General features: G+C 32.9%; 1 protein-coding gene across 4 annotated transcripts in view; it reads left to right on the top strand.

Annotated features, from left to right (window-relative positions):
- Positions 1-13,803, top strand: part of IPO8 (importin 8) — a 150,101-nt gene that overhangs the window by 79,058 nt on the left and 57,240 nt on the right. For all 4 annotated transcript variants that reach the window (XM_074270641.1, XM_074270639.1, XM_074270638.1 and 1 more), the window contains 4 exons: positions 2,821-2,986; positions 5,305-5,465; positions 6,648-6,773; positions 9,020-9,086. In XM_074270641.1, coding sequence (XP_074126742.1) covers positions 2,821-2,986; positions 5,305-5,465; positions 6,648-6,773; positions 9,020-9,086 — 520 coding nt within the window. The remainder of the gene's footprint in view (positions 1-2,820; positions 2,987-5,304; positions 5,466-6,647; positions 6,774-9,019; positions 9,087-13,803) is intronic.

Genomic DNA, 13,803 nt, shown 5'->3' on the forward strand with positions numbered 1-13,803 from the left:
TTAATTAATTTAATTTAATTGTTTAAGATTTCTTTCTAAGCACAGAATGCTGAACACAAAAAACAATTTTTAAAAAATTAACAAATTATTTTTAAGTCTTTGTGCAAGAAACTATCAGAAACGAGGATGAGGTTTGCTTAAGGTTATGTCATGCCAAGTAAACCTCATTTCTTTTTTTTGGTAGGGTTACTAGAGTATTATGTTACTTACAGACATAGTATATTTGGTATTTTTGTTGATAAGAAGAGAGTTTGAACTGGATGATATGTAGTTAAGTACATCAATTGTTCATTAGTTGGTTCTTTTATTCTGAAGGGATGTGATGACTTTGTCTTTGGCATTCTCTTTAACTTTTTTAAAAGATAACTTTAGTTAAGTTCAAGAACATATATCAAGTTTCAAATGGACATAAAACATTAAGGTGTATTAAGATAAATAAAATGTAGTCTCTGTCCTAAGGAGATTATTTTAGGAATTTAGAATGGAATCATAGTCATCATTAGACCGCAAAAGTGGCTCTATATCTGAACTGTGAGTGCTCTCTAAAACATTTCTTGACTCTTCCTCTTGCTGGCTGTATTCAAACAGAATCTAGAGCTTAGTCTCATATTGGATAGCTCAGTCTAGTTTTGAGTCATTCTAATTATTGAGTCTTTTCAATACATTGCTTAAATCTTTCTTTAACTCACATACAAGAGTCCAAGTTCTTCACTCTGAATGTAAACATGTGTTTCTAATCCTATTTCTCATATTGTAATCATTTCTTAGCTCCATTATAGAATTTGGTATTACTCCTCTGTACTTATTTTCTATTTTTTATGTAGTGCTTTTGTGGTCAATCAACAAATATTTATTAAGCATTTATGTATCAGTAACTGTGATAAGTGCTGGGGATAAAAAGAAAGACAATAGTACAATTCCTTCCTTTAAAGATCTTACATTGTAATTGCTGTAACTCCTAAGTATAAGACAAATGCAGTATAAATCGAGGATAATCTCACAGAGAAGCACTAGTAGATTTAAGATTAGGGGGAGACTTGGAAGGATCTCCTTGAGAAATTAGAATTTAATCTGATTTTTAAAGTAAGTCAGGAAATTCAGGAAACAGAGATAAGGAAGAAGAATATTCCAGTCATGGGAAAAAGACCATAAAAAAGTGCAGTTAGGCAATGTGGGGGGGGTTGTAGAAGGTTGTGTTGTTGGAATGTAGACTATGTAGAGACAAATAAAATGTGAGCATATTGGAAAGGTAGAAAGAGGCCATTTTGTAATTGACCCAGGCAGTACTAGAAAGTAACTGGACTTTATTGAGTAAGGGATGGTGGTGATGATGAAGGATGATAAAGGGGACTTCTACTAGAAAAGAAAGGAATAGAAAGGGATCAAGGGTACATATAGAGAGATTAGCTTTGGCAAAAAGAAGGACCACCTTTTGATAGTAAGTATGGGGGAAGGAAGAAAATTGGAGAAAGGCATCCAAATGATGATGAGGGGAAGGGAAGTAGAAGGAGTTCTTAGTGAATGATTTCAAATATTTTTGATGAAGTATGAGGCCAGGTCTTCAGCTTAGAGGACTGGGGAATGGAATGCCATGGAAGGAATGAAAAAATTTGAAATACGCTCTGTGGTAAGTGGTATAGTGAGATGATTAGGAAGGTATAAATTGCCTTGTTGCTTTGAGGGCTCAGTTGAGATTGTGCAACATAAATTTGGAGTGGACCCACTCAGCACAGCTTTGTCATGTTTTTCTGTGTGCCTTCTGCAGCAAGGAATAGGAGCAAAATTAGGAGATGGTTGGAGTTGAGGCCTTTTAAGGCATTTTGAGAGAACTGAAAGAGAATGGAGATCAATGCAAAAATAAAGGACAGGTTTAGGTGTTTTAAGACAGAGGAAAAGATGGAATTTTAAAAATTATGATCAGATGTTTTGCCTGCCTCATAGGACAAATGTGTAGAATGTGCTTTATATACCGTGTTAGACAAAATTATTTGTAATTATTGTTATTATTTTGGAATCTGCAAAGTTACTCCTCTGGGGGGACACTCTGGTGATTACTCAACAAATTTGGGGAAATAGATGAACCTGGTAATTTGAATTAGAAAAAGCATTAGTTTGTGAAATATTAATTCATTTTTTTCATCTGTCATATTAGAAAAAGGAACCTAATGAGAGGTTCAAAAAGTTACATGAACTTTAAATAAGAAGTAAGTAATCTGTTTTTATGGTATTTATAAGTAAGTGGCAGGAGGAAGACCAAATCTAATATTAATAACCTCTACTTGTTCACACCACATGGCAACTAGTGAATTTGAGTTAGATAAGGGTAGGGATAGAACTTCTGAATAGGAGTTCTCCTGGAAGAATGAAGAATGGAATTTACCTAGGTCAAAATCAGGTTGAAAATTATCTTCTTCAATCATGATCCTCACACCTAGAAATAAAATTACAAAGCAGATTTTTCACTGCTTACCAGCCTGCTTTAGTATGGGATCCTTAGAGTTTGATGTGGCTTCAATCCTGGTACTGAAAAGCATCTGGAGTTTATCATTAGAAATCTTCGTGGCATAATATTGATGATTAATTTTCCATAGCATAAATAACTTGTCCCTCCTGTCCTGTTTAAAATGCATTTAAATGCATCAAACATTTTGAAAGAACTAAGATGACATTTCTTTAAATGTAAATTTAACAGTTTACCAAATATCACTAAACTCTTCTCCAATCCCCAACCCTAAGTAGGTTATTTTATTGCATTAGGCAATTTTCACATACATAATTTATAAATTATAATTGCTTCCCATTTATTTTCTTATACTACAGTCTTGTTGGGTTCTTCATTCATTTAGTACTTTGATATTTCATAATGAGCTCAACCTAAGAAATGCAGTTGAATTAACAAAAAAGAGCCTCATTGAAGATAAGGAGATGCCTGTCAAGGTAGAGGCTGCAGTTGCTCTTCAGTCATTAATTTGTAACCAGGAACAAGGTAAGGTCAAAATCTGTTAATTGGTACTTGTTTATTTCTTCCCCTCTTCTTAAATTGTTTTCTTGCTATCCTTCTTTCTATCTCCCAGAAGGGGTTCCTTGGCTTGGTGTCTAGCTTCAAGATTGGGAAATGAGGCCTGAAGATCTTTGAGGAAAAATTAGGAAAACTTTGAAACTGAGGGATGTTAAGAATGGGTTTTGTGTTACTTGTAGTAGAACATGCTGTTTAATGCTCTCATGGAGTTTATTTTGATAGAAAGAGTCCTTTTGGTTGTGGGGCAGGAGACTCACAGGCATCCTTGCCTCAGCTATGCCATTGTGTTACTTAGGATAAGTAACCTCATCTCTCTGGATCACAATTTTCTCATTTGTAAAATGAAGAAACTGAAGTACATAATTTATAAAGAATCCTTTACTTCTAAAATTCACTTATTACATAATTATAAAATTTAAGAGCTAGAAGACTGTCTTGTCTAATTCATACTTGAATACATCCTTTACAACATGCCCAACAAATAATTATGCAATTTTTGTTTGAAGAGCTTCAAACCTGCACTGGCAGGGTAACTGATCTTTTGAGACAGCTCCTTCCACTTTTGGTTACTTTTAATTATTAGGAAAATTTTCCTTATATCAAGTCCATTTCTTCTTTTTTAAGAAACATCTACTTTTTGCTTCAAATTTTTCTATCTGGATACAAGCAGAACAAGTCAACTCCTATGTAGAAGACTTCCAAATATGTAAAAGTAGCTATCTTTGATTCTCAGTACTAAACATCCTTTCAGCCAATTGTCATATGCTATGATCCCATGATCTCCATTCTGTTCACTCTCTTTTGGATACTTTTTAATCTCATTGATCTTTTCCTTAAAATTTGGTGCCCAGAACTAAATTTATTTCTCCAAATGAGCTCTTACAAGGGCAGAGTACAAAGGGAATATCACTTCTCAAGTTTCGAACAAGTCAAGGATGAATAAAACAAAAATAAAATCAAATTTTTGACTTCTGTTTCCAAATTGTGTACTTATTTTGAGTTGGTAGTCCAATAATACCTCAAGATCTGTCAGATGAGCTAAAAAGATAGATATCAATTTGTTACTATACTGAAGATGATTTTTTAATCCTAAGCATAATTTATGTTTATTAAATTTCATACTACATTTTGTTCTTGTAAGATCTTTTTGGATCCTGATTCTGCCATTCCTTCTATGTTAGCTATCCCTTTCAGTATGATTTTTTGATATGTCTAGATAGTGAATATAGTATATTCAAAGAAAGAGAAGATAATTCCTTTTTTTTTTTTTTTTTTGCCTTAGGGAACTGAAATCTATTTGTTTGTTTGTTTGTTTATTTATTTGTCTATCTATCTATTTATTGATTGATTGATTGATTGGAAGCTGGGGTTAAGTAACTTGCCCAGGGTCACACAGCTAGGAAGCGTTAAGTGTCTGAGACCAGATTTGAACTCAGGTCCTCCTGAATTCAAGTCTGGTGCTCTATCCACTGCACCACCTAGCTGCCCCGAAATTTATTTATAATAATAGTTTTTTTTTTTAGTTTTCAAAGTACATGTAAAGATAGTTTTCAGCATTCTCTCTTGTAAAACTTTGTATTCCAAATTTTTCTCCCTCTCTTCCTATCTCCTTCTCCCCTAGACAGCAAGTAATCCAATATAGATTAAACATATGCATTTCTTCTAAACATATTTACATATTTATCATGGTGCATACACACACACACACACAAAATCAGATTAAAAAAGGGGGGGTTTGAAATGAGAAAGAAAAAACAAGCAAGCAAACAACAATAACAACAAAAAAGATGAACATACTGTGTTGTGATTCACATTCATTCTTCATAGTCCTTTTTCTGGAGGCAGATTACTGAAAATAGAACTCTTTAAGAAAAAAGATGACTGCTTCTTGTTATATTTATTAATCTTTGAAGTCAACTTCAAGCTTCATACATTCTCTGCCCTATCTATTTAAAGGCACTTGAATATAGCTTTGATCCCTTGACTAGTGTTAGGTATAGGACACTGACTTCCATATTTTTCCTCCTTCAATCTCCATAGTTCTCCCCAGTTGATTACGAAGTGTGTTAGGAAATATAATTTGGAAAGCATAATGAAAATTATTTACTATTTACTTTGTTTTTCTTTTGAATCTAGAAGTATAAGATTCTTACAGCATACTTTGAAATACAATTAGTGTTTGTATTTGCTTCCCTGACTAATAACACAAAGTCATATTGTTTGTATCACCTTCATTTTGAATTTTTAAAATTTTCTTAATTTTGTTTATCATCTGATTGAATTAGCCAAAGAATATGTGAAGCCACATGTGAGGCCTGTCATGCAAGAACTATTACACATTGTTAGAGAGACAGAAAATGATGATGTCACCAATGTCATCCAGAAGATGATCTGTGAGTACAGTCAAGAGGTGGCTACTTTCGCTGTGGACATGACCCAGCATTTGGTAAGATAACAGAACTTCATTCAAGACTAAAAGCAAGAACCCAATTTTATATTGTTTTATAAGTCCTGCCGATTATGTATGAGTAAATTAAGTTCCAAAATTTTGAGTTTAATTATGGCTGTGGATGTAATTAAATATGAAACAAAGTCACTATAGAAATGACTGTTTGATACAATGTTAACCTCTCACGTAAGAATCTTTTCCTTCAGCTTACAAGGTTTCCAATTTCAGATTATCAGTTTATAGATTCTAGTTTATAAACAGAAATAGAATTGGAATGTTCTGTTTTATTTTTATTGTGCTGGGAAATGATTCCATTTTTTAATATTAGAATAAATTAATTTTATATTTATATTTTTACTATTCTTTTAACAAGATTTTGAAACTGTTCATTAAGCTTATAAACCTTTCTAATGGCTACATATGATTTTAGTTTAGTTTTTTTTTTTTAAATAGCTTTTTATTTACAAGATAATATGCATGGTGATTTTACAGATTGACAATTGCCAAGCCTTTTGTTCCAATTTTTCCCCTCCTTCCCCCCACCACCTCCCCCAGATGGCAGGTTGACAAATACATGTTACATAATACATAATATTTTAGAGGTTTTTATGTAACACTAAAATAAGTTGTTTGTTTTTAAAAAGAAATAAAGACTGCAATAAATTCTAGCAGTATTTAAAATGTTTAAAAACAACATAAATTATTGTTAACTGTATTATTTGGTGCTTATTACTAAGCGTGTGGATAACTAGAAATTTTTTTATTTCTCCTCCTTTTTTTTTTCCTTCTGTTCTTTGCATTTTCTTTCTGTGTTCACCCATTCTGAGTAGAAGGTATAAAAAGAGAAGCTTAAAATTCATCTTTTATTTCCAGTTAATGGTTTAAATGAAGGATATTTTGTTTGTATGATTTTTTAAAGAGAATATTTAGAGAATTTAGAGAAATTTGTTTTTTAAAGAATATTCTGATATTCTTTATTGACACAGATAGTAAAATTTGGCCACATTTAAAATATGATATATTGTTGTAGCTATAGGGGTCAGTGTGGTTCAGTGGACAGAATTTAGCCTTAGGATTTCAAAGAGTGTTGTTTGATATTCCTCATATGACAAATATCTTTTATTTGCTAGTCTTTTACAAGAAAGAATATGAAAATAGTAACTAAATTTTAACTTACAGGCTGAGATATTTGTCAAAGTTCTTCACAGTGATGAATATGAAGAAGTAGAGGATAAAACTGTTATGGCTATGGGAATTTTACATACTATCGACACTATTTTGACAGTTGTGGAAGATCATAAAGAGGTATATTTTTTTAAGTCTGATATTTAAATTTAAATTATTCTATTTTATTACCATGTTAAAATTTTTACATCAATCTAAAGAGATAAAAATGTTAATAAAAATGTACATAAAATTTAAAACCTTATTTCAGTATCTCCCCAAGTTTACTTTCTTTTTTTTCTTTTTCTTTTTTTTTTTTTTTAGGCTGGGGTTAAGTGACTTGCCCAGGGTCACACAACTAGGAAGTGTTAAGTGTCTTGAGTCTAGATTTGAATTCAGGTCCTCCTGAATTCAAGGCTGATGCTCTATCCACTGCGCCACCTAGCTGCCCCTCCCCAAGTTTACTTTAAAATAAAATTTGTATTTAAGAAAGTATATTTTAAAAAGTAAAAGGAAAAGTAATAAAGATTAGTTACACATTATTTTTTATCTATATTCATTTTTGAAATGTTGATTTGGCCTGTACCATTTAATATTTAATATTTATTAAAACAAATTGTAAACAAAAAGGTTTTCTCTTTGTGATGCCAGTCAAGCAATGAACTTTGTGTCTTCTGTTCTATATTCTAATGATGCAAAGAAATGTAAAAGATAATGGGGGAGGCGACCTGTTAACAACTATGTACAAATAAGCTATGTATATGATAATTTGGGAATAATCAGCAGAGGATTATAGTTAAGTTTATAGTTAAGAGGGATAGGGAAAGGCTTTCTGTAGAAAGTAGGTTTTAAGGTGGAGCTTGAAGGAACCCAGGGCAGCCCACAGAGCGTGACAAAGAGGGAGAATATTCCAGTTATAGGGACTATCAGTGAAATTGGCAGAAAGTAGAGGATAATGTAACCAAATTTCAGAATACATAGAGTTGAAGTATGATGTATATGAAAACTGGAAAGATTGGGGTAGACTAAGTTATATTTGTTCTTAAAGGTGAGGGACCACTGAAATTTATTGAGTATGGTAGATGACATGGTCAGACCTGTGTTAGAGTTGAGTATAAAGAAATTCGAGGCCAGCAGACCAACCAGCAGGCTGTTGATGTAACTCAAGTATGAAATGATGCTCATCTTCTCCAGAGGAGTGGTGAAATGGAGAGAGGGTAATATGGGAGAAATATTATGAAGATAAAATTGACAATTCCTGGGGGATAAGAAAAAATAAGGAATCAAGGACATGATGATGTCCTCTACAGCAAACGAGAAATTTAGAGATTCATTATTTTATCTCTTTTTTTCTTACTGAAAATATAATAACCTTTATACAGTATACATATTTTTTATCTTTCCAATTGGTAGATGGAAAGGGGGAGAACTTAGAAAGAAAAATAAAAATGTTTACAAATTCAAATTTTAAAAATCTTGAAAAAAAATTAAATTATCTTTTAAAAGATACTGAATTGTTCCAAAATTTATTACTCTGAACAATGTAAGAATTTATGTTTTTAATAGAGATAATTTAGTCCAGATCCCCTCATTTAAAATTTTTTGATATGTTTTGATATTTTACATTACCTTCATGTCTAGAATCATATCTTTCCTCCTCTCCTGAAAAAGCCATCCCTTGTTTCAAAGAATCAAAAAAGAAAGAGGAAAAGAAAGCAATTGAATAAAATTAACCAAGATATCAGTTTTGTTTGACAGTAAATTCAGTCTTATACCCATAATTTCTTACTATTCTGCCACCAAACAAATAAAGTAAAGAGCATGCATATATCTTTTTTTTTTTTCAGGACCAAATTGGGTTGTACAGGGTTTAATGTCACTTTGTTTTGTTCTTTTCATTTACATTGTTATCATTGCATATATTATTTTCCTATTTCTAGTTTTTTCATATTCATATATCTTCTTATCCTACTTTGTATTTTCATATTTATCATTTCTTACTGCACAGTAATATTCATATACATCATAAATTATTTAGTCATTCTCTTATCCCTTGCAAGTTACCTCATTTTGTAGGTAAGCAGTTATAGAATCCAGTTCTATGCTTTTCAAGTTCAAAGTTATCAAATTTTTAACTATTAAAGGAAATATTAACGAATTCTTTTTTGAAGGAAAGAGTAGGGAATAGAGGACGATGTATATGTTAGGTATAAATAAGATATGTGTGTATATCTTTCCATCCTGTGTATAAACATGTTCATGAGAAATTTTATATTTCTATTTAAATTTAATATTAGATAATTTAATATATAATAAATTTATATTTATAGTTTGTATTTATATTATTATGAAAATTTTATCATGTATTATTTTATGATTCCTCTTAGATAACTCAGCAGTTGGAGTGCATTTGTCTTCGGATCATTGGTCTTGTTTTGCAAAAGCATGTGATAGGTATGTTCAGTGATTCCACAAAAGCTGTTAGATTCTTTATATACTTGAAAGAAAAACTATTTGGAATTCTGTTTTTGAATTTAATGTAATACATTTTATGCGCCTTTTTTTTTATTAGTATCATTATTTTCAACAAAAGGAAATTTGTTTTCTCTTCAGTTTCTGTAATATTCTGTTTCTCTAAAATGTAACTGTTCTCTGGGAAGAGCTTTCTTTGGGGAGTTTCTGGAGGCAACCTTAGTTTCAGTTCAGTTTCATCACCCCAAAATGCAGCTAGGGGTTAAAGTCCAGATCCTTTATTTTCTCCTTCGAGTCTGTTTCCTTCACTTGGGGCTCAGCTAGCTTTCTGGAGGCCTTCCTCTCTCTTTGGTTCCCGAGAGCTCTTGTCTGAATGTCTCCAGCCAGCACAAATGTCAAAGTTGGAATGAAATCTTGACTTCTCCTTCCAGGGAGTGGGCTTTTATATGTTCTCTAATGTGTGGACCAATGAGCAAACTCCTTTAAAGGTGTATACTCCTTTAAAGGTTTGAACTCCTTAAAAGGTGTGAACTAAGTGCATAAGTACCTTGTAAGTTTCCTAATCACTTTATGATTGGATTTCTGATATTAAAATATATCTTGTCACTTAGAGGTAATAGGATAATAAATCAATTAAAGTAATTTTGAAATTTGGATGAATTTCTTAAAAGACACACTTTAATAAACTTACATGTTTAGATGCAAAGTAATTGTCATCAGGATTCAAAAATCAGAAGAAAGACTAGATGTCAGATAAATTTGTTCAGCTATGTGAAAACAAACCATTTGCTCGATTGCTTTATTGGCAGACAAGAATTTTTAACCTACCTTTGTGTCTGTTTGAATAAAATTAGGAATTCTTCCTGGGGTTTATGCGTTGGAATTTTGGAGGGTAGACTATTTTCCATAGAATCAAGAATATAGATGAGACATTCTAAGGAAATTAGTCTTAATTAATGAAATATAAGAATAGTGCAAAGGCTTTGGAAAATATGACCACCAATTGCCCTTTTTTTGGTAATAATGGTATAGCTTAAGTTCTAAGCCTTGCCCATTAGACTTTTGCTTGCTTTCTCAATCATATTTTAGGCTTTTATAAATTGACTTCTAATTTTGCCACTCTAATGCTATAACTCTTTCCAAAATTATCAATGATCTTTTATTTAACAGTCTGATTATATTTTCTCAATCCTTGTCCTTTTAGATCTCTTTAGATAGGTAGCTAGCTAGAGAATTTATTAAATACTTTGTGTCAGGCAAAGTGGTAGAGTCTGGGAAACAAATGAAAAAAGACAATTCATAAAGGGGAAAGTGGATTTGTTCTGTCCTGAGCTGTTCTGGGTCTAAAGAGAATAACAATATGGCTGGCATTGATTTCTTCCTCAAATAGAGATTTGGGAAGAAACTCTTGGAGGAAGAGGCTTTAGGAGTGGAAGCATTGCCAGTGTAAGAATGTTACCAGCATAGAGGTGAAAAGCCTATCTGATATGATATTAAATACAGCATAATGTCTGGGGTTGATAACTCAAATGAAAATCTTAAGAGGAACTCTTTTCTCTCTGTTTCTAAATATTTCTTAGCTCTCATTCTTCCTGTCTAATTATTCCTTTAATCTTTCTTTGCTAGTTCATTACCTATATCACTTGTTCAAGCTATGGATGTAAGTCAGGGCTCAGCCCTTGGTCTTCTCTTCTTTTTCTCTATCTCTCACTTAGTGATCACCTAAGCCTTTCATGGTTTTAATTACCATCTGTATGTAAATATAGATGTGTATGTATATATAGCCTCACATAAATACATAATCTTCACACCTACATGTATATAATATATACACATATGTATCGATATATATATATATTCTATATGTGGTTATACAGATCCACCTCTACCAACTTTAATACATGAACAACTGGGCAGCTAGGTGGCGCAATGGATAGAGTACTTGAATTCAGGAGGACCCAAGTTCAAATCTGGTCTCAGACACTTAACACTTCCTACCCTGGATAAGTCACTTAACCCCAGCCTCAGGAAAAAAAAAAAAAAGTACATTAACAACTTCCACTAACAAGTAGGAAAACACAAGAGCCCCACATGTGCCAGTACCTCCTACACTATTGGTCCTGTTTTTAAGCCCAGTCCTCACAACCACCATCCCAGGAACTGGTTCTTATGTGAAAGAAGGTATCCATCCCCACTAATTTCTACTGAGGAAGAAAAGCGAGACTAGCTGAGCAGCTAACCAGCCAAAGGGAATCTTGAGGGAAGAAAGGGAGGCAATAAGTGGCTGGCAAGTCAGAATCATCACCAACATCTTAACCACTGTCTCCACTCAGACCTTGATAGAGGGAGGTACTGCAGAACTCTGAATTCAAGAGCTTTGGGAATGACATTATACTTTAAACAACCAAATCTGCTTTTAATCCAGGTCCTGTAAGCACCATTGAGAGAAGAAATCATTGTGGAAAAGGGACTCATATTTTTCATTATGATTACCCAAAACTTCTGACCATTTGACACCAGCAAACACATAAGCATAGGAGTCTTAGGAGTGCTAACACCACCTCCAGACCATTTGTTCTTTTCAAGTCTGGCTAGCCCTCATAGCCATCATGTGAGGAAACAACTCATTTAGAAAATGGGCCATTCTTCCCCATCAACTGCCAATTAGTTGCCATCCACAGGGTAGCCAAGCCATCTTTGTGAAAGAGCAATGAGGAAGAGACAGGAACAAGTATCTGATAGGCAAATCAAAACACCATCACCACCCTGATTATCATCTCTTTTTAAACTCCTGTAAGACATCCCAGGATCCTGAATCTAAGAATCATTGGAGAAATAACAATTCCTGCCCAATGTTTGCAACTGTTAATTTGGGAAGCCCTTCTCTGTGGAGGAGGAGTCTGACCAGTTGGTCCTTCAGATCTCACAGCTACTGAAGACCCAAAGAAAGTCCTTATTAAAGAAGTTGTTGGTGCTATCAGATGGTTCAATATCAAAAACTTATGATTTTTTTTAAAAACAGAATTAACATTAAACAAAAGGCAATATGATATTTCTCTCTAAGGACCATGGAACCTTTCCATCTGACTTGCAATAAAAAAAATTATGTATTGTTTTCCCCATTAGAATGTGTGCTTCTCGAAGATCAAGGATTATTTAACTTTTCTTTTTTATTTCCTGTGCTTAACCCTTTATTTTGTACATAGTAAGGACTTAACAAATGGGTCATTCTTTAATCACTTATTCATTCATTCATGTATCCATGCCCAGACTCTCCTAAGCTCCAGTCATACATTTTCAGCTTCTTATTAGACATTTCAAACTGGTCATTATGCATCTTGAACTCGAAATCTCCAAATCAGAATTCATTTTGCTCCTTAATCCTAGTACTCTTATAGACTTGGCTATTTATGTCAATAGCACCACCCTCCAGATTTGAAATTTTGGCATTATTCTTTTTTTTTTTTTTAACTATGTACAATTTTTTTTAAAGGTAGGACTATCATTTTTATTGTATTAGTTTACTCTACATATTAGTAATTGATATTTCCCCAATTTTTAAGATTTGACTTTTTTGATCCAGAATTTCAAGGGAAATAATGAAAAAAAAATTAAATGAAGGTGGCCTAGCTGTATCTGATTTAGAATTATATTATAAAGCAGCAGTCACCAAAACCATTTGGTATTGGCTAAGAAATAGACTAGTTGATCAGTGGCATAGGTTAGGTTCACAGGAGAAGATAGTGAATAAAAATAGCAATCTAGTGTTTGACAAACCCAAAGATCCCAACTTTTGGGATAAGAATTCATTATTTGACAAAAACTGCTGAGAAAACTGGAAATTAGTATGGCAGAAACTAGGCACGGACCCACACTTAACACCACATACTAAGGTAAGATCAAAATGGGTCCATGATTTAGGCATAAAGAACGAGATCATAAATAAATTAGAGGAACATAGAATAGTTTACCTCTCAGACTTGTGGAAGAGGAAGGAATTTGTGACTAAAGGATAGATCATTATTGATCACAAAATAGAAAATTTTGATTACATCAAATTAAGAAGCTTTTGTACAAACAGAACTAATGCAAACAAGATTAGAAGGGAAGTAACAAAGTGGGAAAACATTTTTATAATTAAAAATTCTGATAAAGGCCTCATCTCCAAAATATACAGAGAATTGACTCTAATTTATAAAAAATCAAGCCATTCTCCAATTGATAAATGGTCAAAGGATATGAACAATTTTCAGATGATGAAATTGAAACTATTTCCACTCATGTGAAAGAGTGTTCTAAATCACTATTGATCAGAGAAATGCAAATTAAGACAACTCTTGAGATACCACTACACACCTGTCAGATTGGCTAAGATGACAGGAACAAATAATGATGAATGTTGGAGGGGATGTGGGAAAGCTGGGACACTGATGCATTGTTGGTGGAGTTGTGAAAGAATCCAACCATTCTGGAGAGTAATCTGGAATTATGCCCAAAAAGTTATCAAACTATGCATACCCTTTGACCCAGCCATACTACTACTGGGCTTATATCCCAAGGAAATACTAAAGAAGGGAAAGGAACCTGTATGTGTCAAAATGTTTGTGGCAGCCCTTTTTGCAGTGGCTAGAAACTGGAAAATGAATGGATGCCCATCAATTGTGTAAATTATGGTATATGAATGTTATGGAATATTATT

The sequence above is a fragment of the Sminthopsis crassicaudata genome, chromosome 5, assembly GCF_048593235.1.
Source record: "Sminthopsis crassicaudata isolate SCR6 chromosome 5, ASM4859323v1, whole genome shotgun sequence".
In the NCBI taxonomy this organism is placed as follows: domain Eukaryota; kingdom Metazoa; phylum Chordata; class Mammalia; order Dasyuromorphia; family Dasyuridae; genus Sminthopsis; species Sminthopsis crassicaudata.